At 33.4% G+C, this 22,982-nt stretch overlaps 1 protein-coding gene across 4 annotated transcripts in view; it reads left to right on the plus strand.

Moving 5' to 3' along the window:
• The window catches only part of CSMD3 (CUB and Sushi multiple domains 3), a 756,594-nt gene that overhangs the window by 656,270 nt on the left and 77,342 nt on the right, over positions 1-22,982 (plus strand). For all 4 annotated transcript variants that reach the window (XM_030011520.2, XM_030011521.2, XM_030011522.2 and 1 more), the window contains 6 exons: positions 4,811-4,999; positions 5,398-5,544; positions 8,107-8,295; positions 15,478-15,663; positions 16,396-16,590; positions 18,332-18,505. In XM_030011520.2, the coding sequence (XP_029867380.1) occupies positions 4,811-4,999; positions 5,398-5,544; positions 8,107-8,295; positions 15,478-15,663; positions 16,396-16,590; positions 18,332-18,505 (1,080 nt within the window). The remainder of the gene's footprint in view (positions 1-4,810; positions 5,000-5,397; positions 5,545-8,106; positions 8,296-15,477; positions 15,664-16,395; positions 16,591-18,331; positions 18,506-22,982) is intronic.

The following is a 22,982-nucleotide window of genomic DNA, read 5'->3' on the forward strand; positions in this document are numbered from 1 at the left end:
GGTTGTTCCCCCCCAGCAATTTTAATTCATTAGCATATCTATAAAACACTAATGGTGAAAGATTTATTTGGAAATAGTAAATTAATTGTGAATAAATCTACTACTTTTACTTGTAAAGCTTTAATATTTGACTGTTTCTTGCTAATTTCTGAAGTTTCAAACTGGTGCACAATTTAGTTTTTATGAATTTAAAGGTCAGTGTACTATTTTTTTAGAACTTAATTGTGACTACAATGTTCAACTCAGTTTTCAGCTGAGAGTTGGAGAATTACTGTCTTATAAATATACCCCTTTCCTGCATTCCTATAAAACTGGAAGGGTCAACTACTACTGTTGAATAAACTATTTTCCCCTGGATATATGCACAAAACTATGCAAAAGTCAAAATAATTTGTAGCAGTAAGTCTAGTTCTTAAAAATGCAAAGTGATCTTGAATTATGAGTTTTATGAGAACTTTAACACTGATAATTTCTGAAATTCCATGCATTTATTTCGGTACAAATGTGTCTAGGAATAGCTTCCAGCACCCCAACTTAAATTAAAATCCAACTTTGCAGGGTCATAGCATGTAATGGGTGGAAAACCACAGTAACCTCCAGGCACTACTTTAAATATTAAAATGATGTAATAATAGATAGGACAAACAGTGGCATATTTGCTGATCCTGAGGCATTCTCTCAGCACGTGTTGCTGAAGGCATATTTATATTCATTGCAAGACCCAAGACAAAAATTCAGGAATGATGACTTCAGTTACCATAGTTAATCTTTCCTCTGTCACATATAAATGCTAAATATTGGATCAAATACTAAATATTAAATCAGTGCTCTTACCATTTCAGTTTAAAGCTGAATAAAATTAACATAATCTTCAGAATTAGTACACTCAGAAAATTAAAAAAAAAAAAAAAAAGAATCAAAGGAATTAGTTAAAACATGTTTAAAATGACCTTTCAAACTGACCACCTAGAATAAGCAGCAACATAATTTTCTCTTGTATTTGTTTATATAATGTGTAAGTTTGAAGATAGCAGTATGTAAGCTAAATTTCAGTATTGAAACCCAGATCAATAGAGAGCTCTGTGGAATATAGAGGCAGCAAAATTGTATGCCTAAAATTTATGGCTTTCGTGATTTTAGTATATTACACTGGTTTATGTATAAGCTACCATACTTTAATTGTGCAGGCTATAACACATTACATAAGAGTCAGTCTCAAGGAATAAACTCAGCTCTTCTGTTGGTTCATGTTTGTATTAGTTTACTAAGTCTTTTCACCAGGCAAAGCATATGTTTATTGCTAGACTTCATAGTGTTAACTTCTGTTGCCTTAACCTTGTGCATACATTAGACACTTTAGCCAGTGTTAAGTGCGTTTTGGTTGAATTTTGCTTCAATTTTTAACTAGAAATAAATTAATACCCACATTCAACATTCATTTATTTACTGAATCTGAAGAGTGCTGTTGAACAGAATCTAAATAACAATATTTGGGGTTTGAATCTATTGTTTTGCAGTAAAGATATAGTGGTCAATAACGAGGTATTCCTAGGAGAAAATATTGAAACAAATCTATTTAAAATTTTATTTTGAGATTTTAATTGTTACAGGTTAGTTTACACCACATTTAGTACTATTTAAAACTATGTTGCCTTTTTTCTATTTTTTATCTGATGTGTATCAGTTGGATGAGCATTTCTTAAAATTCTTGAAGATTTCCTTCTTTAGATCAGAAAATAATCACTAACTTCCACAAGCTTATGCCAATGCCTATCATCTTCTTTTGTTAAAATAGAGTATTTGCCATATGCAGCATGTAACTTTGCCCTTAATTTTCCTTGAAATTAGTTTCTACTTTCAGGATAAAATGAAAGCTTCAGAGTAAAAAGATTCAAACTGTATTTTGCATCATAATTAGAAGACCCTGAGAAATTCTTGAATGATGACTCAGCTATATCTCAGCTACATTAGCTCAGATTCATAAAAAAACTTAGCTGCCCGATTCCCAAGGGAATCCTTTGTACAGAAATAAGCCTTTAAGCACTCTATAAAATTCCTGAGGGATGTTTACCTGGAGATCCCGAAATTGAGTACAGTTTGCAAAGCAGAATCATAAGGAGACAGCAAAACTAGCTGTAAATAAACTAGTGCAGCCAGATGACTATGATGCTTTTCCTGCCTTCTGCTACACCTCTCTGTGTGTGTTTATATATATGTATGTACGTATAAAGCTTGAGAGGATCAGTTCTTTCATTTGCTTGAGATAAAGTCTGTATCACAACTGGCCCAGCACTGTAGTTTGACAGCCAGATTCTAGCCAGATGAGTTTTCTCATGTGGAGTGGAGGTGTTACATTCAATCTCTTCTTGATTAACTGAGACAAACACAGGACATGAGAAACAACTATTTAAATTTAGCAATTAGATGCTAATTTTGAAAGTGAGATACGAATATTTTAAAATATATGGACAGATTCCTTTCTCTTTTTTAATGTCTGGTTGGATGGGGCTTTGACAAACCTAATTACTGAAAGATGTCCCTGCCCATGGCAGGGGGTTGGACTAGATGATCTTCAAAGGTCCCCTCCACCCCAAACTGTTCTATGTTTCTATGATTCTTATGAGTTTTGTTTATGAAGATGATTATTCTTTTTATCTCTCTTTCTCTGCTTTTCTGTGTTCTCTATCTCTCTTCATAGTCTGATGACTTTTTCCCAATAAAAATCTGATTTTTGTATTTAATAAGCCAATAATATTTTCAGTGTTCTTGAGAAATCTAAGTTCCTATTATTTTCTTGTGTAACTTGTAATGGCTCAGTACAAACTCACTTTCATGTAAGTGTTAGTTGTGAATATAAAACCCAGATTTTAAGGTTCCTGTTTAGCAGTGTTCAGTTCTGAATAAACTCTGGGCACTTGTTCATATATCATGAAGCAAAACCAGTTCCTGAAAAACATTCCGATAACATGGTAATATCAAATTTTTTTATTTAATGAGAGAGTTATTCTGTGTACACCTAGTGAATCCAGATAAATTCAAAATCAATCCTCTCCATCATATTTTTAAACACCATTTTGCTCAGTTTCAGAAACTGCTTTAAATAGTGGTGATAGCAAAGTAGCATTTATCCTGCTAGCATCCTCTGTCCCTCCTGAAACTATGACAATTAAGAATAGCCAGAGCTGCTATGTATTTTCCAGCACACCTGTAAGTGGAATATTAATAACTTCAGAATATGATGTGGAATATAAGAAAAAAATAATTCTTTAGAGTAAGGTGAAGGTCTGTCAGGCAGTACATGCTGAAGAAGTCAGCAGGGATAGAGCAGGTATCTTTATCCCTGCAGGAAACACTCTCATGTTGTGGGGTCTAGCCTCTCCCAGCAATGTTTTAGAGAAAAGGGTAAAGCATGTTCCTTTTCTTATTTCCTGCTGCTAAATTTGGGAAAAAGGCTGTCAGCAATTAAGAACTTCAGATTTTTATAATTTCTTCTTCAGGTGACTAACATTCACTCATCAGGGAAACAGTCTGTCCCTGTGTTAGAAGGAGGAAAGTATCTGATTGTCTGAGCTTGAGAGTTCACTAGAAAAGTGAATGTATAACAAAAATTCTCTCATACACAGATTTAATAAAAAGGAAGTGGTTAGTAGATATAGATTCAATATGCACATAATATATGACACAGTTACACATCTGTTACACTTACCAAAGAACTGAAGGATGATGAAGAATGTGGAGTTAAAATAAATATATCTATATATCTCAGGGTGATATTTGGATTTTTACTTTTAAGTGAGGCAGAAATCACCTATTTTTTGCCTCTTAATTTGATCTTTATTTCCTCCAAAAGTGTTTGTCATATGGTGAACAGTTGTACCTGTTTTTAAAAGGAGGATCAAATAGATGAATTGCCCAAAGTCATTCTGAGATTCTCCAGCCTGTTCAGGATTATAAGACCAACATCTTGACTGCTAGTCATAGGCTTTGATTTTAAGAACTCTTCTTTGCTGCTTCTTTTGGTAAGAGATAGGAAAGAAATGGGACTGTATTAGGTGAGGTGAAGGAAAAATAGAATTCCAAGTGGTTTTTAATGCATGTAAAGGCAAAACCGTAGCATTTTCTGAGGTTTCTATGAATCTAAAAACTAGGTAGTTGGATTAGCACATATCATCTTCTTGTCTAATTAGTCCTACTGAGTCCTACTGGGCAACAAAATGTCAGCCTGAAGTGTGTCTTATATTTTTCTAGACCAAAGGCCTCATGTCTGAATAGTGCTTACATTGTCTGTAGGTACATCAATGTCCTTGGAGCTTGATTGAGGATCTCAAAATTTAGGTGCTGCTTTATACAGATTTTGGGAAGGATTGATTACTCTTTATTTAGAACCTGACAACCAAAAATCACAGTGTCTTCAAGTTTTGCTTTCAGTGCAAAACTTTACCTGGAATTATTGCTGACAGTAACAGTAACATGAGGGTGGAAAAAAAAGTCTATGGTTCACTTTCTGAACAATGCAACAATTTAGTACTTAAGCACAGCCTACAAGAATATCTTATCTTCTAGAGAATGAAAGAAGAAAAATGTCACGAATTGATAACTTCCGAGGGTTGCAGGGATTATTTTCAAGATAAACATTACTTTAGATTTTTTTTCTACTAACTGACTTTGTTTCTAAAATGTCGTCAGTCTTTCTGTATTTATGGAAATAAAATGAGTAATACAGATCTTTTAAACTCAAGAAGATCTTGCCAATCACATGAATCAGAAATAGTGGTCTTTAGATTTTTTTATCAATCTTTCTGTTTCACAGTGCTCTGTCCAGCCAATGAAATGCGTCTGGATTCAACAGGAGTAATACTGAGCCCTGGATATCCTGATAGCTACCCAAATCTCCAGATGTGTGCATGGACCATTACTGTGGAAAAGGGTTACAATATCAGCATGTTCTTCGAATTCTTCCAGACAGAAAAGGAATTTGATATACTTGAGGTGTTTGATGGTAACTATAGGATGCACAAATTTAGATGATACTTTTTATATATGTATTTTTACATTGCATCTGTGTAATCAATATTGTTTATGTACCATAATTTGTCAGTATAAAAAATCTTAAATAAGCTATTTGGACTTTTTGTGCTAAAAAGAACTGTTGGATTACTGTGTTTCAAAATTGTACTGCATTAATTATGTTTAGAAGTAATTTTGTTTCTGAACAAATGTGTACTACCTAGTGTATAACATGTAATGTCAACTGCCATTTTTAATTCAGATTAGTTTACCATTTGCTTGGAGGATGTTTTCTATGTATATTAATTTTATGCATATAATTTATTGTATGTTATTTTAAACTTTGTAACTCCTTTTTTTTTTTTTTTCTTTTTCCTTCCTTGCATCAAGGACCAAATAGTCATAGCCCACTGCTCATTTCTCTCAGTGGGGACTATTCATCTTCTCTAAATATAACCAGCAATGGCCATGAAGTATTTCTCCGGTGGTCAGCAGATCATGGCACCAATAAAAAAGGTTTCAGGATAAGATATATAGGTATGTAAATCAGACTTTCCTTAATGTGTATAAAATTTCAATATGGAACATATTTATTTATGTGAAAAGGGTATATTTTGTAACATTAATTGCCCAGACTGAAAGGAAATCCAATGTGTTTTATATATGAACCTGATGATACTGATCTTATGAGGAAAAAAACCCCCGCACACCCTAAGTAGAATGTATGAAACACAGGTGCTCTGTAGAGATTTAAGCAAATGTTTCTCAGGACTTTGAAATGGCATAAACCAGTACTAAAGATGAAAGAGGCAGCTTCCCCCGTCTCCCTCCCATCATTTATTTGCGCTCATGTGCCTCTGTTCTTCATACTGGATATTTATGCAATTCATCATTAACACTTTTGGTGGGACAGAGGAAGAGGAGGCAACAAGGCAGGGGTGAGTAGCTATAAGGTGGAAAAATGTGAGACCCTGAAGGATTGAACTCTTTAATTTAAGGTTCAATGGAAGCAGCACACCATATTAGAAGAGATCAATTAGTATGTCAAAAAAGCCAACATTGTGTGTGTGTGTTATTAATTCAGATGAACATATTTATGAGTAGTGCCTGAAGATTATACTTAACAAAGATTGATTTTTATATAATTGCTTTTATAGAATTACTATATTATATCCATTTTACAGGATAATAATATTCATTAATCAAGCTAAAGTAGATCTGTTGCAATTTACAGCAATTACACAAAATCTATATTTGATTTTTTTATCGTGACCAAAGACATGAAATACACAGAATGAAAAGTACTGGGGATAGTATCTGTAGATACTAGGGAAGTTATTGGCATAAAACAATTTCACTTTACCAAGTGGAGAAAGCAGTAGGGAATAAATATAAAATTCTTCTTTCTGCTGTGTTGGGTTTTTTTCTAACTCAATTTTTGGCTACTGCATTATTGCAGAAGAATAATTAGGCTCACAACAGTCTGTAAAACAGTATCAGTGTCATCCTTCCCTTTAGGAGAGGAAAGTTTTCTCAGAGGTAAAATGTTTGTTGTATAGCTAGATAAAATTCACTGTTGGCTAGACACAAAATATTATATGGTACCTATTTTCATTGCCTTTAGTACCTGTTGGATGTGTTAAAAGAGAAAGAAGAGAAAGTTCTTAAAACTCTTTCCTTAGTGGCAGTGAGAGAACTATTGAGAGGTAGACAAGAAATATTTACTAGTTATCTGTATCACTCAGAAAATACAAGTATATTTTCTTACACACTAAAGAAGTAGAGGTGAGTCTATGTCTGGTTCTTCCAAGAGTATAAGGCAGGAGCAATTTAGTGTAAGGAAGAAAATATTTTCACAGTATGTGCTCTGAAAGATATGGCAGTGCTTCTCATTCTGCTGCTTTCTTTAATAAAGAGTAAACAGCCACATGACTCTACCCTGATCAGAGGAAGCCTTTGCCTGAGAAAACCATTGACCTGAAGTAAGTCATGGGACATGGAAAGGCCTAAAGAGCAAGTGAATCAACATTTTTCTATTTGCCTGAGAAAATAGATAACCAATTATTACCTACATTTCTTCAAAGCATGAAGGAAGCACTTGAACAAACTTCCAACTTAATTTTCTTTCCTACAAAATGGGAAAATGGTCATCTTGGCTAACCAGTCATGGCTCGTTCATAGACCAAAACGATGAGAGACCAAGTTAAATTCTTAAACAAACAACATTTATCTTGAACTCGCTACCAGGCTGTAAGTCCCTTCTGGTCCACTCCTTTGGTGAGGTAACCAAAACCAAGTGACTTTGTACTCATGGACTTAATCGACAGCGGAGTTAAGAAATATAAGCATAATGACAGTTGAATAAGTAAGCAATCTTTAATGTCAGAGAGACTTAAAGTACATAAATCCTTTCAGATTATAACAACTATATCTCTTAAAGATCATTTTGCTCTCATAAAGATTTCTGAATTGTTTTTTCATAGTATCTAAATAAGACTTCTGTAGGACTTTTTGTGTTCTAAATAAATCACACACACAAAAAAAAGCAGATTCAGTGTTTTTGCCAGCGATTTATGGTGAAACTCATAAATATGATTAAAATCTATTTTAGATTTGTTAGTTCACTTCAGTTCATTGTATCACAGAACCTGAAAGAAATAACTTATTTAGGACCAGAAGGAAAAGATTATTTGAAAAGAATTCTGTGCAGTATGCCCTTGATGTTTCCTTTTTAGAAAAAAATTGTATACTCCTGAAATTTATACAATTGCAATAAATTTCATCATGAATTAAAATTCTGTCACTTACTTGGTTTAAAAGAGAAGATGGTGAAGAAAAAAAACAGTTCTAGAAGTGAGATATTGCTGTATTTCCTTTCAGGCTACTAAAACCTGAAACCCTTATAAAGCCCTATTCTTTCACCTTTATATTTAGGGAAATTGCTTGGTGCTTGCATGATCAGGATACAAAATACAACAACTTCTAGTGACATTTTCTCAGCTTGTTATCAGACGTCCACTGAATTCAATAAGAATTTGTCGAGAATTGTCATCCGGATTCTAAATGCATGTTTCATTTATTCAATATTTATGTTTAAAGCTCTCTACTGTAGTACTCCAGAGTCCCCTCCACATGGTTTCATTGTCAGTCAGACAGGTGGACAGCTCAACAGTATGGTTCGCTGGGCTTGCGATCGAGGTTTTCGGCTCATTGGGAAAAGTACTGCTGTATGCAGGAAGTCTCCATATGGTTATTACTCATGGGATGTTCCAGTCCCAGCTTGTCAAGGTAAATTCTTTCATTATAAAGAAATAATGAAAAATAATAATAATATAAAATAATATGCCCTAGGAAACTTTCTTTTGCCTTTTCTAATGTAAGCCATCAGTTTTTTGACTTAAAATGAATAGCAGGTCTTGCCTCTGTACCAAAATTTTTCTACCTAGTAAAACTTACAAAAACAAATGTATTTTTAAGAAATGGTATTTCAACAGAATTTGCTAAGACTGGCAGATACTAAAAATAATCTACATCACTGTGAGGGAAAAAAACCCACAAATATGAAATTATTCAAGAAGTTCATTTAAAACTAAATATTCAGTAAAGTTCATTTATCATGATCCAAGAACCATATAAAAAACAGAAAGACCTGAAAGTTGCTACATTTCCAAGAACAGGAAACTGGACCAAGAAAGCATTGCCTATAATGCCATTCTGTTCTTTCATGGTTTAAATTGGTATTCATCGGGTTAACTGTATATTTAGTTTCTTCTGCCGTATAAAACCAAAACATATTCTACTTAACAAGGAAAAGGAAATTGTTATTTAATACCCATCATGATTGTATCCTAATTCTTCCTTTCCTGAAAAGAATGCTATTGTTCTGGTAACTTACCTATGTCACTCTTCAGTTAACTATTAGAACGATTTTTTTTTCATGAAAATTTGCAGATGTGTTTATTCAAAGTGTGTACATTTTGTTCCTGTTGACCAGTGGAGATAAGTGCTATAGGAATGTTCCATGTTAATTTCCCATGAGGTTTTTTTGAGTCTTTGAACTGTATGTTTCTAAAGCAAAACTACCTAACCTTTGTCAAAGGTGAAACAATCTCAGTGTCAAAACTTTTTGATAAATTTCTATTAATATATAAAAACTGTGCCTATGTTTTTAAAAACTGAAACTCCTCAAGAAAAGAAAAAAAGTATGAGCAATGCATTTGCTACGTATCATTCTTTAGCTTTTTCTCCTCATCAGTAATCTAAGGACTGCCTTCATGACAGTTATTTGTAGAACTTGATCAGACTGTTAATTAGATATATCAACCAATGTGGAATGAAAAAAAAAAAAACCCAAACAACTTACCAAATTCAAATAGAAGATGATTATTTTCAACATACTGAGTAGAGTTCAGTAATGAAAATAGTTGCAATACTCAGATAATCCTTTAGGAACAAGTGGAGTTAAGTGCTTAATAACTTCATGGTGTCTGATCAAGTACAAAGACTGTTGGTACCAACTGTTAGAGTATTGAAAATTATTTAATGTATGTACGTATTGAATACCAGTTAATTATAATTATGCATTTAATGAGGGCTACCTTTGATACATGATATGAACTTTATTCAATTTTTCCAGCAAGTCCTTGTGCACGAGAAGTGGTTTGTGGCCATGATACGTAGCTGCAACTCCCAACAACAAACTCTTCAGATTCAGCCTAAAGACACATTATTACTGCAAAACCCCTCAGGATTAAGCTGCTTCCGTACATCAGTCGTACATCTAAGCTTCTCATTGTTTTGCTGAGATGAAAATTATCCCCCATACCTGGATGATACAGAAGATTTATGATATGTTCTCTTGTATCAAAAGGTTAAGAACACCATCAGTAAATATCCCTCATGTTCTGTCACAGGGGGTATTTACAAGACACAAGGGCTTTGCCATTCCCCCTACTACTGAGCAGTACAGCTTCATCTTAAAGTAGTTCCAACTCTTTTAAATATGGGCTAGTGGTATTTAGAACTTCATGATATAGAGGATGAGCATTGTTTTAACAACTATTATAATTGTCAGTCAGAATTTACCAACTATTTTGCCAGGTGATATCAGATGACAACATCACAGTCTTACCTTCTACTTCACATTCTCTATCATTTATAGCATAAGTAGCAAAGCCATTTTAATCAGTTCTTTCACACATCTGAATGTAGGATTGGCACAGATGACCATTTAACACAGCGAAAAAAAAAAGTATTAGGCTTTTTTTTTTTTTACATAGCAGTGCAAGTTAAAAAAAAGATATTTGCAATTTCTTTAAAACCAATGTATCTCATTTTAATCTATTTGATTTCTGTCTCCTAAATGAAGATTACCAGTCAAATCACAGTAATAGTTACTGGCATTATCCTATAGGAAATGAGAAATCTAAGGCCTCAAAATTTATGAATTCTTTAATGATACCTCTACAATCAGCACAGCTAGTGGTTTGTGGTGGTTTGGGTTTTTTTAGCAATACTAAGTCCATTTCTTGGCAAACATTTTTTACTGCCTGCAGAATATTTCATGACTGTATTTAAAATAATGCTTTCTCTTTACATTTTTCATTTTGTATCTATACCATTATTATCACTTCTGAATCCTTTCCTGTAACTAATGAATGCCGGTAGCCTTTTCCACTACAGCTTTTTTTTCCAAGTTCATGAGTAATGTTAGAGCAACTTTTAATGTTCTCATTCTTATACCTATATGAATAGAAATCTTGAACTCTGAACCTCTTAGATAATACCAGCCATTCTTCAAATCACTTGCACTACAGGACTGGCAGAACCTGAAAAATCCAGATACATGCTTTAACCTTAGATGAAACCTTTTAAACATTATTTATAGAACTAAACATATCTTAGTAGAAGAGACTTAATGCAGTAGTAAGGAATCAAAAAGAAATGCCTCAAGCCAGACTTCAGCGATTACCTGAAACCTGTTTCAAAGTTAATGCAAAAGCACCCTTCTTCTGTCATGAAAAGAAGTAAAAGGAAACTGCTTCAAAATCTAATATTGTAGCCGTACAATGGTAACAATAATGCAAATTAATTACAAACTTTTACTGTTCTAACTTTTAGATATTAACTATTCTGTTTATATAGACATGCATTAAATAAATCATAATGTGAAAGTGTTGTCATCCATGTATCCATCTCAGTTTTAATGATATTAAGTCTCTGATCACAAGTCAATAAAAGAATCTCATGGTTAACTAAATTATGAGGTCTTATTATGGTAAACTTTTGAAAGAATGAATAGGTTTACAATAATCTAACTGAACACAAGAATTAGCATGAATTCATATAAACGGTTGAATATTTACAACTGATCGTAGATCTCAGAAGATTCAAAGTATTTTAAAACATTTGTTTATCTCCCTGTTATTTTTTACATTTTATTTTTTTATCGCAGGATTACATGATTCTTGGTTCTAATTATGAAATATTTCTCTTGCAAATAAACATTGTCTCACACAGGCCTCATCAGAAATCAATTTTAGGTAGAGATGTTAAGTAAGTAAAGTTTAAAACATAACCCTATAACTAGAAGAATTCTCTCTAGGTCAGTAATCTAAATTGCCTGTAACAACAGACATAAGTGTTCCATAACTGGTGTTTGTTATGCAAATTATATTAAAGCAGTAAAAAAAATAAAAAGAAAGAGAATACCAAGAATACCTGATTAGGTATGATACCTGATGAGTTATGATTTTCTCAAAAATTAAGCTAAAATACAATTGTAGTGGTCTGGAACAAATAACTGATGTGTAAAGCATAATGCGTTCTACCTTTACATTTTTTTTAGACATGGCTATAAGTTTGAGATAGTCATATTCATATACATTAGAACAATTAATATAGCTATGTATAACATAAATAAGTCTTGTATTTATTCAAAATAGACTTCTGTTTATTTCCAAATGCATGGCTGTATTGGGACAGATGTGAAAACTCAGTAACTTATTAAATGCCAAATAAATAGTTGGCATCCATTAAAGTGTTTTGTAAGGCAATCTACAGGGAATTTAATTTTCATAAAATTTCTTAATTCTTCAGAAGTTAAATATCCAACAGTTAAGGTCAGAGGAGTATGTCACTGAATAGTTTCAGTAGTCTCGCCTATGTTTGAAATTCTCCTGGTAAATGTTCTCAGCTCTAGACTGATGTCTGCATTGGTACTCAGATTTTTTTCTCACATCCCAGAGATGTGAAAGGTAGCTACATCTGCTAAGTGTTCTTAAGTGAGGCAGAGCAAATCCAAGGATCAGAGGTCCTTTATAGGGTGAATAGTCTGACTTCTGTTTGGGAAATTATCATCACAGAAACTTTTAATACTGCCTTAACATTTAATGAAGGGTATTTAAGAACTTCATCCTGATACTATAATAATTTCTGAAATTTCAGATAAGTCTTTAGAATGTGCTGGTGGTATTTAAGAACTAATAAAATCAAGGACTTCCAAGGGCTGTATGTGCATATCTTTGGAATTGAAACTGTGTGAACTAATAGATTTTATTGTTTCAGTTGTGATTACAATTGTGTTGTTGATTTGCAATACTGCAATACTGCCAAAGCTGACATAAAATGACCAAACATTTCTGTGATAGACCTGGTTTTGGGGCACTTTAGATGTTCCATATTTCATTTTTTTCCTGTCAAGTTGTCAGATGTTAAAAATACTTTGTCTTGTTCTTTTCACATTTTTTCCCTCAACTAAAAAAAAAAAAATACTGTGCAAGTTTCCACGTATGTAAAATTCAGCTCATAACAGCTGTAAACTAAAAATGTCATTAACTGATTCCTTGGGAGCTCTGTTGTTTATGTAAAAGGCTGTTATCAAGCATTTGGTGTGCTTTTTGTTTCTTAAAATTTTAAGGTTAAGGGAAGGATATATTTTCCTTGTGCCACAAGATTGATTCTGTTAACATGGATAGTATGACCCAAAATTTATCAAGTCATTAATGGAGATTTTTGAATACTGAAGGAGTAGTTAATCTCAATGGTAGATATAAAACATCTCAGGCTGTATCTACAAAGTATCATATATATATTTTGCTGATTGCTAAAAGAGACAGAATTTGCAGTCTGGGAACAAATAGTGCTGTATCATTTGTTGGTGCTCAGGATGATAAGCAACAGCTCTTCACATGTTACAAGTCATTTGCAGGTGGATATTAGTTTTTATACCCTGCTGAATGCTGGCCTTGATGTAACTGGCAGTGGACTTAGTTCTGGCAGCTCTATTATTGCCTAAAACTTTTTATCATTAACATGTGCTTTTGAGGGAAGAGGTTAGCTTGGCCAGTTACGCAGTAGACGGTGTTATTTGATTATACCTTGGTCATACCAGCTTTTGGTTACCCTCTTCTTTGCATGGATAGGTCTGCCTAATGTTTGCTGCTGCAATCCAAGCTATGGAGGAATTTGAGATATAATAAACACCAACTTGGTCATACATTTTCATTTTAGTGTCATGGAGGCTGTCCTAGTTTCAGCTGGGATAGAGTTAACTGTCTTCCTAGTAGCTGGTATGGTGCTATGTTTTGAGTTCAGTATGCGAAGAATGTTGATAACACTGATGTTTTCAGTTGTTGCTCAGTAGTGTTTAGACTAATGTCAAGGATTTTCAGCTTCTCATGCCCAGCCAGTGAGAAAGCTGGAGGTGCACAAGAAGTTGGGAGGGGACACAGCCAGGGCACCTGACCCAAAGTGGCCAACGGGGTATTCCATACCATGTGACGTCACATCTAGTATAGGAACTGGGAAGTGGGGGCGGGGAATCGCCTCGGAGGGACTAGCTGGGTGTCGTTTAGTGGGTGGTGAGCAATTGCACTGCGCATCATTTCTACATTCCAATCCTTTTATTATTACTCTTGTCATTTTATTAGTGTTATCATTATCATTATTAGTTTCTTCTTTTCTGTTCTATTAAACCATTCTTATCTCAACCCATGAGTTTTACTTTTCCCAATTTTCTCCCCCATCCCACTGGGTGGGGGGGAGTGAGTAAGCTGCTGCATGGTGCTTAGTTGCTGGCTGGGGTTAAACCACGACAGAGGCTCAGTTTCTTTCTTTGGTTATATCAGGTGAAATTGTACAGCTTTGTCAGATGTTCAGTAAGAAGTGGAAGAGTGACCTTCTGGTTTAGTTAGCTTGTCACTTTTTAGCCCTCTGGGATCATGTCCTCATACCCTCTGGAAGATGGAATTCAATGACTTTCTTGGGGCCTTCACTGTCTTCTAATCACTGTTTTCTTATTTTCTTCTAAATGTGTGTTTGTCTGTAGTTGCCAGTAGATATTGTGATACCCATGAGGTATATGTTTTTATGGATGCCCAGATGAGGTGATGAGCAAATTAATAATAGTTTTCTGTGATCTTTTCAGTACAGTGTGTCCCTTTTTTTAAAAAATTACATGTCATATGCAGTTTCTTTTTATGGCAATTCAAGCATATTTTAACATTGATCTTATCACCTCTGTTCTGCAAATTATGATAGCATTAGTGCTTTACGTGTGTCTCAGTTGTGATTATTAGCTTTGGTATAGTGCCACACTGCTGTTATATTGCTTATGAAGCAGAGCTGTTTTACGTCAGATCAGCTCACAATAGGGGCAAAAACAGATTACTCTTTTTTATCAAGTATTTATGCATAGTCTGAGAGGCTTAACTTTTCATATCTCTGTGTAGGCAGGATAGGTGGTTTCTTAGGGTTCAAGATTCCACTTCAAAGTAAAGTACTTAAGAGTTAAGAGCCTAATTCCTTTTTCCTTTGGATCTGACCTGCATTAGATGTATGGTGTTAAAATGTGGAAAAGATAGTTTTTATTTGGTTCCCAAACCAGGCAGAGCATTATTTAGAGCTAGATCTTCTCTTGGTACTTTCTTTCTGCTGAATAATTAAAAAAAAAAAAAAAGTGGCTTACACTTTCATTTGCCAATTTTCAATATTTTCAAAAGGGTATTTTCTTTCTGCTTTGCAGGAGGAAAATAGAATGTTGAAAGCTAATTTTAGTGCTTTGCCAGAGGTCACACAGTACATCTGATGGAAGAAAACTGAAGTACAAACTAGATTCGTAATGTCTCAGACTGGTGCTTTACTCATTCAACCATGCTGATCATATTTTTTCTAGATACTGTCTATTCCCACTTCTTTGATTCTCTTCTGCATTTTGAATGGATAGCTGCAGAGTTATGAGCCATTGTTCTTATTTTTAACCTCCTCCATCAAAAGACAAAAACTTCCTGAGATTTAATTCCCTAAAATTTTAAGGGAATTTATTTGTAGGCTTAAAACACACATTAATGAGTTAAAAAGTCATTTTTATGAATTTAAGACTGTTGTTGTTACAATGCATAAACTCTTTGAGATGAACGGAAGCTTATGGTTAAGAAGATATAAGATAACTATGTCTTTCTCTTTACTCAGCAATATCTTGTGGAATTCCTAAAGCTCCATTAAATGGTGGGATATTAACTACAGATTACTTAGTTGGCACCCGCGTTACTTATTTTTGCAATGATGGATATAGACTATCAGCCAAGGAACTTACTACTGCAGTCTGCCAGCCGGATGGTACCTGGAGCAATCACAATAAAACACCTCGCTGTGTAGGTAAGTAACTTGTAAAAACTCTCCAGTGAGTAAGAACCTGGCTGTACATTTTGTTTATTTATCCAAGGCACAAATGTTCTCATTACTTAAACCTTCAGCTTCAGGTTACTTTAATCTATGAATAATCGCTGGTATTAAATTATTGTGATATACATATTAGAAATATATGCATCTGAGATATATATTGAAACATTTTGTGAGAGCAGAAGAAATACACTAGAGATTATAGAATACATTCAAACTGATAATTAATTTACAGCTAAATCAAAGTTAATAGTTGCAGAGGTTTATGCAAAAGCCATCTCTTCCGTGAGAGCTGCACAGTTCATTTACTGTTAACAAACCCTATTTATTATCCAGAATCACAAAGTCTCTGGTACTCTGGGATACTTGTTTGAAACTGCTGCTTATTATTTATATTCAGTAAATCAATATAATCCTACACCATCTAAACTTGGTGGAACATCACTGAAGAGAAAATGCATGTTCAGTCCCAAAGAGAAGTGGATACCATCAGTTATAAATGGGGTATGAAAACCCAGGTGATCATAAGACTGATACAGAAGTGTCAGAGTGTCTGATCCACATTAAGATTTGGGTTATCTTACCCAATGAATTTTAGAAAGGAAAGAAAACATACCCTAGAATATTTTTCAAGGATTTTCCCTTTTTCCTTTTTCTAATTTGCCTGTACTAAGCCACAAATGACTATGTGTTTTTGTTATTTTGAAGTTGTTACATGTCCAAGCATCAATTCTTTTACACTGGAACATGGAAGATGGAGAATAGTGAATGGTTCACATTATGAGTATAAAACAAAAGTAGTTTTCAGCTGTGATCCAGGGTATTACGGTTTGGGACCAGCATCTATCGAGTGTCTTGCTAATGGCACCTGGAGTTGGAGGAATGAGCGGCCTTACTGCCAAAGTGAGTACATGTTGTATCTGCATCTGCTGTACAGACTTCAGATAAAATATTTTATTTAGCTGAACTAGAAATTAACTAATTAAATATTGGAATCAGTTAATTGGAAAAAACGTTTCCTGGCTGGAATTCCTGGGAATCCTAGAGGCTATTATTTACATTAAGTTTAGTGACAAGGAAATATCTGTCAGCACACTTCTGGATTTTAAAGGTCCCTTAATCTATAAAGGTACAAATAAGTAACAGAGAACATTTTCCTATATATTTGTCTAGGTCAGGAGTGCTGTATAGTCTAGAAAAATGCAAAAACTTTGTATCCTGTCTGCACACTTGATAAATAAAATAATCTCTCCTTCCAGCTGGTTATCATATAGTGTGCAAGTGCACATCATTCCTACCATTAGCTGGTATCTTGATAACCTGCAGTAGCTACTTTTCAAAAAGATAAGTAATGAATATTCAGATACTTCAAACAAGCTAAATGTGTGGCTACAGTTATGATCCCCTTCGCCACCCCTGTGAAAAGCAGGTTTCGTTATGTACTTAAATTTAGGCATCTGTTTTTCAAAACTGGGGGGGTTTGGGTGTACTTTGTAGCCCAAGATTTCTTTCTCTTTGTGAAACACCACATGACAGACACTCTGATAGAATGGGATATGACTGTGGTTTTGATGCATGTATCTAAACTGTGTATCTGCATATATGTGTACAAATCCATACATACCTAAAAAGCAGCAAAAAAATGTGTAGATAAGCCAGATAACTGTGGGTTAGAATATATTTAGAATTTATAGAGAATATATATGAAACTAATAAAAAAAGGGGCTGAAAAATGCAATTCTGAAGACAGATTAATTATATTGGAAATTAACCTTGAGTTCTTTATAACCTACTGGAAATTTAATTTTTAATTTAGAGGGTTTTTAAAAGTTAATTACAATATTTCACCTCTGCTAGTTCTAAAAATATTGTGTATATGTCTGTATCTATCTCTTTCTCTGTGTATATAGATATTTTACATAGTATATGTGTATTTGTAACCCTTTTTTCTTTAAAAGACAAACATTTTCCACTATGTTTTGGGAACTTTTGTTTGCAATATTAGCACTTACTTTTTTTTAGCATAAAGTGCTCTAGCTGCTTTCACCCTTTGATAATCCACCATCTTGTTTCCTAATAATAAAGTTCTTTTTGCTAATTCTTAAAAGAAAATTATTAAATTAAAGTAATGATTTTGAATGAAAAGATGGTTTGAATTTTAAATAAATAGCAAGGAATTCCATGTGCATCATTCACTCATTATAACAACATACTGTGTGAATGCTAGGGCAAGCATTTCATTATGAACTAAAAGATAAAAATGACACCTTCCCAAAGAAACATAAACATAATTTTTAAAATGGCAACAATTGTGACATTCCAATATTAAAAAATAAATTATTGATAAACCCAAGGAAATTAAATAGGAATTAATAATGTTCTGAACAGTGGGGTTTTTTAACTTTACAGAGACAATTTTAATTGGTCCTCCCCCACCTCTTTCTTAAGTATTATTTCTGGGGAAGTAAGAGTCTTTGTATGCGGAGTTTTTAATCTATTTTTTATACAGCAAAATACTTCAAGCTGTGAAATTTATTTATCTCGTTGACTAGTTGATAAGTGTTACTTGTTGATAAGTATTATTGTATGTGTGTTTGTGATACTCAGCTGTACATTTCTGTTTTGTTTTGGTTTTGCCATATAGTTATTTCTTGTGGAGAACTTCCTACACCTCCAAATGGGAATAAGATTGGAACGCAAATCACATATGGATCTACAGCTATATTTACTTGCGACTCAGGATACATGCTAGTTGGCTCTGCAGTGAGGGAATGTCTGTCTTCTGGACTCTGGAGTGGAATTGAGACCAGATGTTTAGGTATGGATACTACTGTCATGGCTTGCCTATTTTCTTTCTCTCTAGCAGACAAAAGTAAGCAAAATGAATCAGCTTGTCTCTGTTAGCACAGACGTTGAAGAGCATTCTGCATTTTAAAAACATGTGTGGCTGGGTTGTTTTTCTTATCAAATTATAACTATGGTTACCTTTCCACAGACTGAATCCCCTTTTCAATATCTTCCCAACATGCAAAATCTGTGTCACTGGATTGCTGCATATGTCTCTAAAGTAGACCTATACATAAACAGCAAGACTGATTCCAGATGTGTCAGTTATAAAACATGTCCTCAGTAAAATATCTGCATAGTAGACCTGAACTCAGTGGTTATGTTATAGAATTAATCTGTACATTTGCAAAAGATAAAGGGGGAAAAAAAAACAAAGAAAGAAAAAAAAAAAGTTTGTGGAAACTTTGACAGGAACACTGCAGCCTTATTTCTGAAAGAAAATCACTATCCAGACACTATTTATGGAATTTGACACTCTTCAGTTGTACATGTTTAGGCATCTTCACTTATTTAAAATATTCAGATACCAGTCCCTAAATCGTTTATGAATAAAATGAACATGTCATCTTAGTGAAACAATTTGAAGGGCTTCTTTTTAATTCATTATTATCAGGTGTACCTTGATCTGGGTTATTGTGTTAACTGTAGAGACATTGATTTTAACTCTATAAGCAATTAACATTTTAGTTTCAGCTGAAATCAAAGCTATGATAGTATTCTGATTTTAGAATGCAATATGAAAGGCATATTGTACCTTGTCATTTGTGGGGGCATGAGAATATAAAAGAGTATCCATAAACTGAGACTTTCAGAAGAATCTGAACTAATATATTCATTAAATATAGGGGTTTGTTGCAATATCTCTTTGTGCAGATTGCCATTTACCTTTTTAGACCACTCTCCATCACAAATAATTTTCCTTCTGTAATGCAGCATTATTTGGTGCAAATCTTCACTTAAGCTTAATTTAAATGACTCATGAATGAGCAAAAGTGTTACTTATCAAGCTACAGTTCTGAAGCTGGAATGTTTCCTGACTTGTAGCTGATGGGAACAGACAGACTTTGTTTATGTTTTACTTTTACAATGAAAACCATTTAGCTGAGGGGGGAGAAAAGAGAAGATCTTAGTGTTTGACTTTCTTTATCTTCTAAGTTGGCAGAAATGGTAAGACAGATGGTTTTAAATCTAAAAGTTTTGGGGCAGCATAGTAGATGTGTAATCAAAATGTTCTGACTTTTTTTTTTCATTTTTACTGGTTTATCTGCAAAGGTTACAACTATTTAAGTTTGGAGAAATGTAAAAATTTTCATCAGAGAAATGTTAATCTAAAACCAGCCAAATTGTCTGCTATTTGTGAATAGCACAGCACCTTGGAAAAATACTTGCATTTAAAAATTTTGCCAGAATAACTTTATGCTGAGTGAAGGTCAATACAGAACGAATTGAACTTATCCTACATTTGCCTGTAGAAACAAAAATGTAATATAAGCTTAATAATAGTAACAGGTTGCATAATCTTTACTTGCAACTTAAAAGAAGACCCTGAAGTCATCAATTTTCAGATAAAACAAAACTTTTTATACTTGTCAGAAGAGATTTGTTATTATTAATTTCATATACTATCATGTCCAGTAACAATAAACAGTTAAGAAAAATGTGTTAAAACACCTATATGACTAGAGGAGGAAACAGTAATCTAAAAGATACCTTTTGTATCAGACTAATAGGACTACAGTAAATTTTCAAATGTATGTCTTCAAAGCTTTAATGATGGCAAATTGTTGACGAAAGCATGAATACAAGTTTTACTTAAAGAAATACAATGTCGTATACATCATATATAGCATACAAAAAAGCATGCATAGCTTGTTAGGAAAAAAAAAAAAAAAAGCTAGTGACAGAGCAAATTTATAAAAGGGAGAGAGTAATGGCTACCATAACTGCTGTTGCAGCAACACTGCCTGCTGTGCTACCGCACTGTGCAGGAATGAGCTTTCTGGAAAGACTCAGACTAACTCAGACTAACTCAGTTCAATTCTTGTTTCTTCAACAAGCAATTTAAGACTTAAGATAGAGGGATGGGTTCAGCTAATGACAAATCAGAAGTCAGAAATTTGTTTAAGAAGGTTGAGAAAGAAAATGTTGTCAGAAGGTGGAGGGAGCAGAGTAAATGAAAGAAATGGTAGAGTGTGGGAGAAAGGAGATAAAATACAGCAGGAAGGTCTACAGAGCAGGTATTGTAATGATCCCAGAAATAGGTTTTTGTGCAACTTGCAAATAAAAGCTAGTGTTTGTTTTCAATCACTGAAAAATAGTAAGAAAAAAAATTTTATGTCACTTTCTACTTCTAAAGGTTTTCTGCTCACAGCTGTAAACCTTTCTTAACATTTATCTTAGAGCCTTGCTGAAAAATTTAGCTATGCTTGGACTCAAGTGGCTACCAGTGTATTTCTATTTTAAACACTGAAGATGCTGTTAAGTGTACCCTTAGATGACATTAATGAAATCCTACAGGATAAAATAATATCCTTTTCCAAGAATTTTGTTTAAAAATACAAGTTATTTTTTCCAAAGTGCTACTCAAATTGTTTTGTTTAATCATTGTGTTAGACAACTCATTTGCATTCTCGTTATGTGTAATTTGAAAAATTTATGAAAGGTAGAATAAATAAGAATATAAGTATCAGCAACAGAACCTAAAACTAGTTACTGTTGAACCTAATTAGATATAGAAGAGAACAAGAACATAGGTAAGCTTTAAATCACCAAAAATATTGACTAAAATCCAAATTGTATTACAACACAAATAAAATTCCATGACATTGTGGACAGTAGTGCATGATTTTAAAGACAGCCGTAGTAGTGTCAGAATATGTTGATAGCTGTCACAGCCCTTTTTTGTCTTTCTTTTTTCCATTCCTGCTTCTTTTATTAAAAGGAGAAGGATAGTACTTTATGGGTATTGAATCTCAGGAGACAGTAAATGGCAAAGAGAATTAGAACATTTAACACAACTGCCTTCCTTTCTGAACCTCACTTTTTTTTTTTTTTTTTTTCAGAATACCTAAATAACGATGTAGTACTGTGTGAGTAATCATATTAATGTAGTGATCTTGGTTTGATCTTTCATTGAATGTAGTGGGAAATTGAGTTCTGGATCAGTATTCTTGTTCATAGCTGGTGAGAAGAAACAATGTTCAAATTGAAAAAAAAAAACCAAACCAAAACAACAGAGAGCTCCTGAAGTAATTCTGTTGGGAAGACTTAAAAACAAATAAATGTTTCACAAGATTTTGTGGTGAAAAAGTATGAAAAAAATCACTTCAGTCTTTTAAAATAACAGTCAAAGACAAAAAACATGACTGTTTTGTCTCCAAGGTTACAGACTGCCTCTCATAATTTCTTGTGCTTGATCTTTTCCTATACTGAAAACATTAAATCAGTTTCTGGGGGAAAGTCTATGTAATAAATCCTGGAGAAACATTCAGAAACATAGAATAGATTTCTACTGAATATCCTATTCATAAAAGAGACTGAAAAATCTGTGTATTTTGTTAAACACTTTTCTCAGTGAAAAATATTTAAATACTTGATGAAGAAATAAGTTGTTCTGTTCATGTTTATATGAAAACTTAGCATATTTACATTATTTTATTTATTACATTAATTTTATTTGCTTTAATTTACTGAAATGAGTAACGATAATTAAAACATATATTTTCATGACTATAAAAAAGTTTTGAGGGTTTTTTTATTTATTTATTTTAATGCCTGTAATCAGCTATTTATTAAACTAAGCATTCCCCAGGGCGGAAATAAATAGGGTCTACATCATTAGCTTCATATTACTTTCAGATTTTTTAACTGATATGTGAATGATGAATAGAATTTCCCAACATTTCCTAAGGTTTCGCTAACACTGGATTTTCTTCCCTTGCTTCATTAGCACTATCTTCAGACTTTTTATTAAGTCTAAGGAGAAGCACTGTCAGAAGATCATTACTTTTACAACATCCTGATTTCAGGATCAGGACTTTTTTGTTTGGCTAATGTAGCTTAGCAGGAGGAAATACATAGACATTTCCAGAAGGCAGCACGATTTTTAAAGTGACTGTGGATAGAAGTTGATATGGTGGAGATGAGTACATGCTGAAATGAATTTTCTTGAGGTCATTTGTTGGCTTTTAAAATGTTTCCTGTATTATTTTGGTTACCATGTCAAAAAACTTAGTTAAAAAAAAACCAAAGTAAAGCTAAGAAACAAAAATATAGTGTGCTTTGAGAAGCCTTTCTGTTGGATCCAATTCTTCTTATACTTAAAAGCAGCAGCTGTTTTCTTCGATTATTCCAAAGCATTCTGATTTCTTTCTAGGGACCTTGCTCACTGTTAATGTAATGTACAAAGTTTCATACTTCTCTTTGGGGATATCTTGTTTTATTGAGTT

The sequence above is a fragment of the Aquila chrysaetos genome, chromosome 4 (genome assembly GCF_900496995.4).
Source record: "Aquila chrysaetos chrysaetos chromosome 4, bAquChr1.4, whole genome shotgun sequence".
NCBI lineage: Eukaryota > Metazoa > Chordata > Aves > Accipitriformes > Accipitridae > Aquila > Aquila chrysaetos.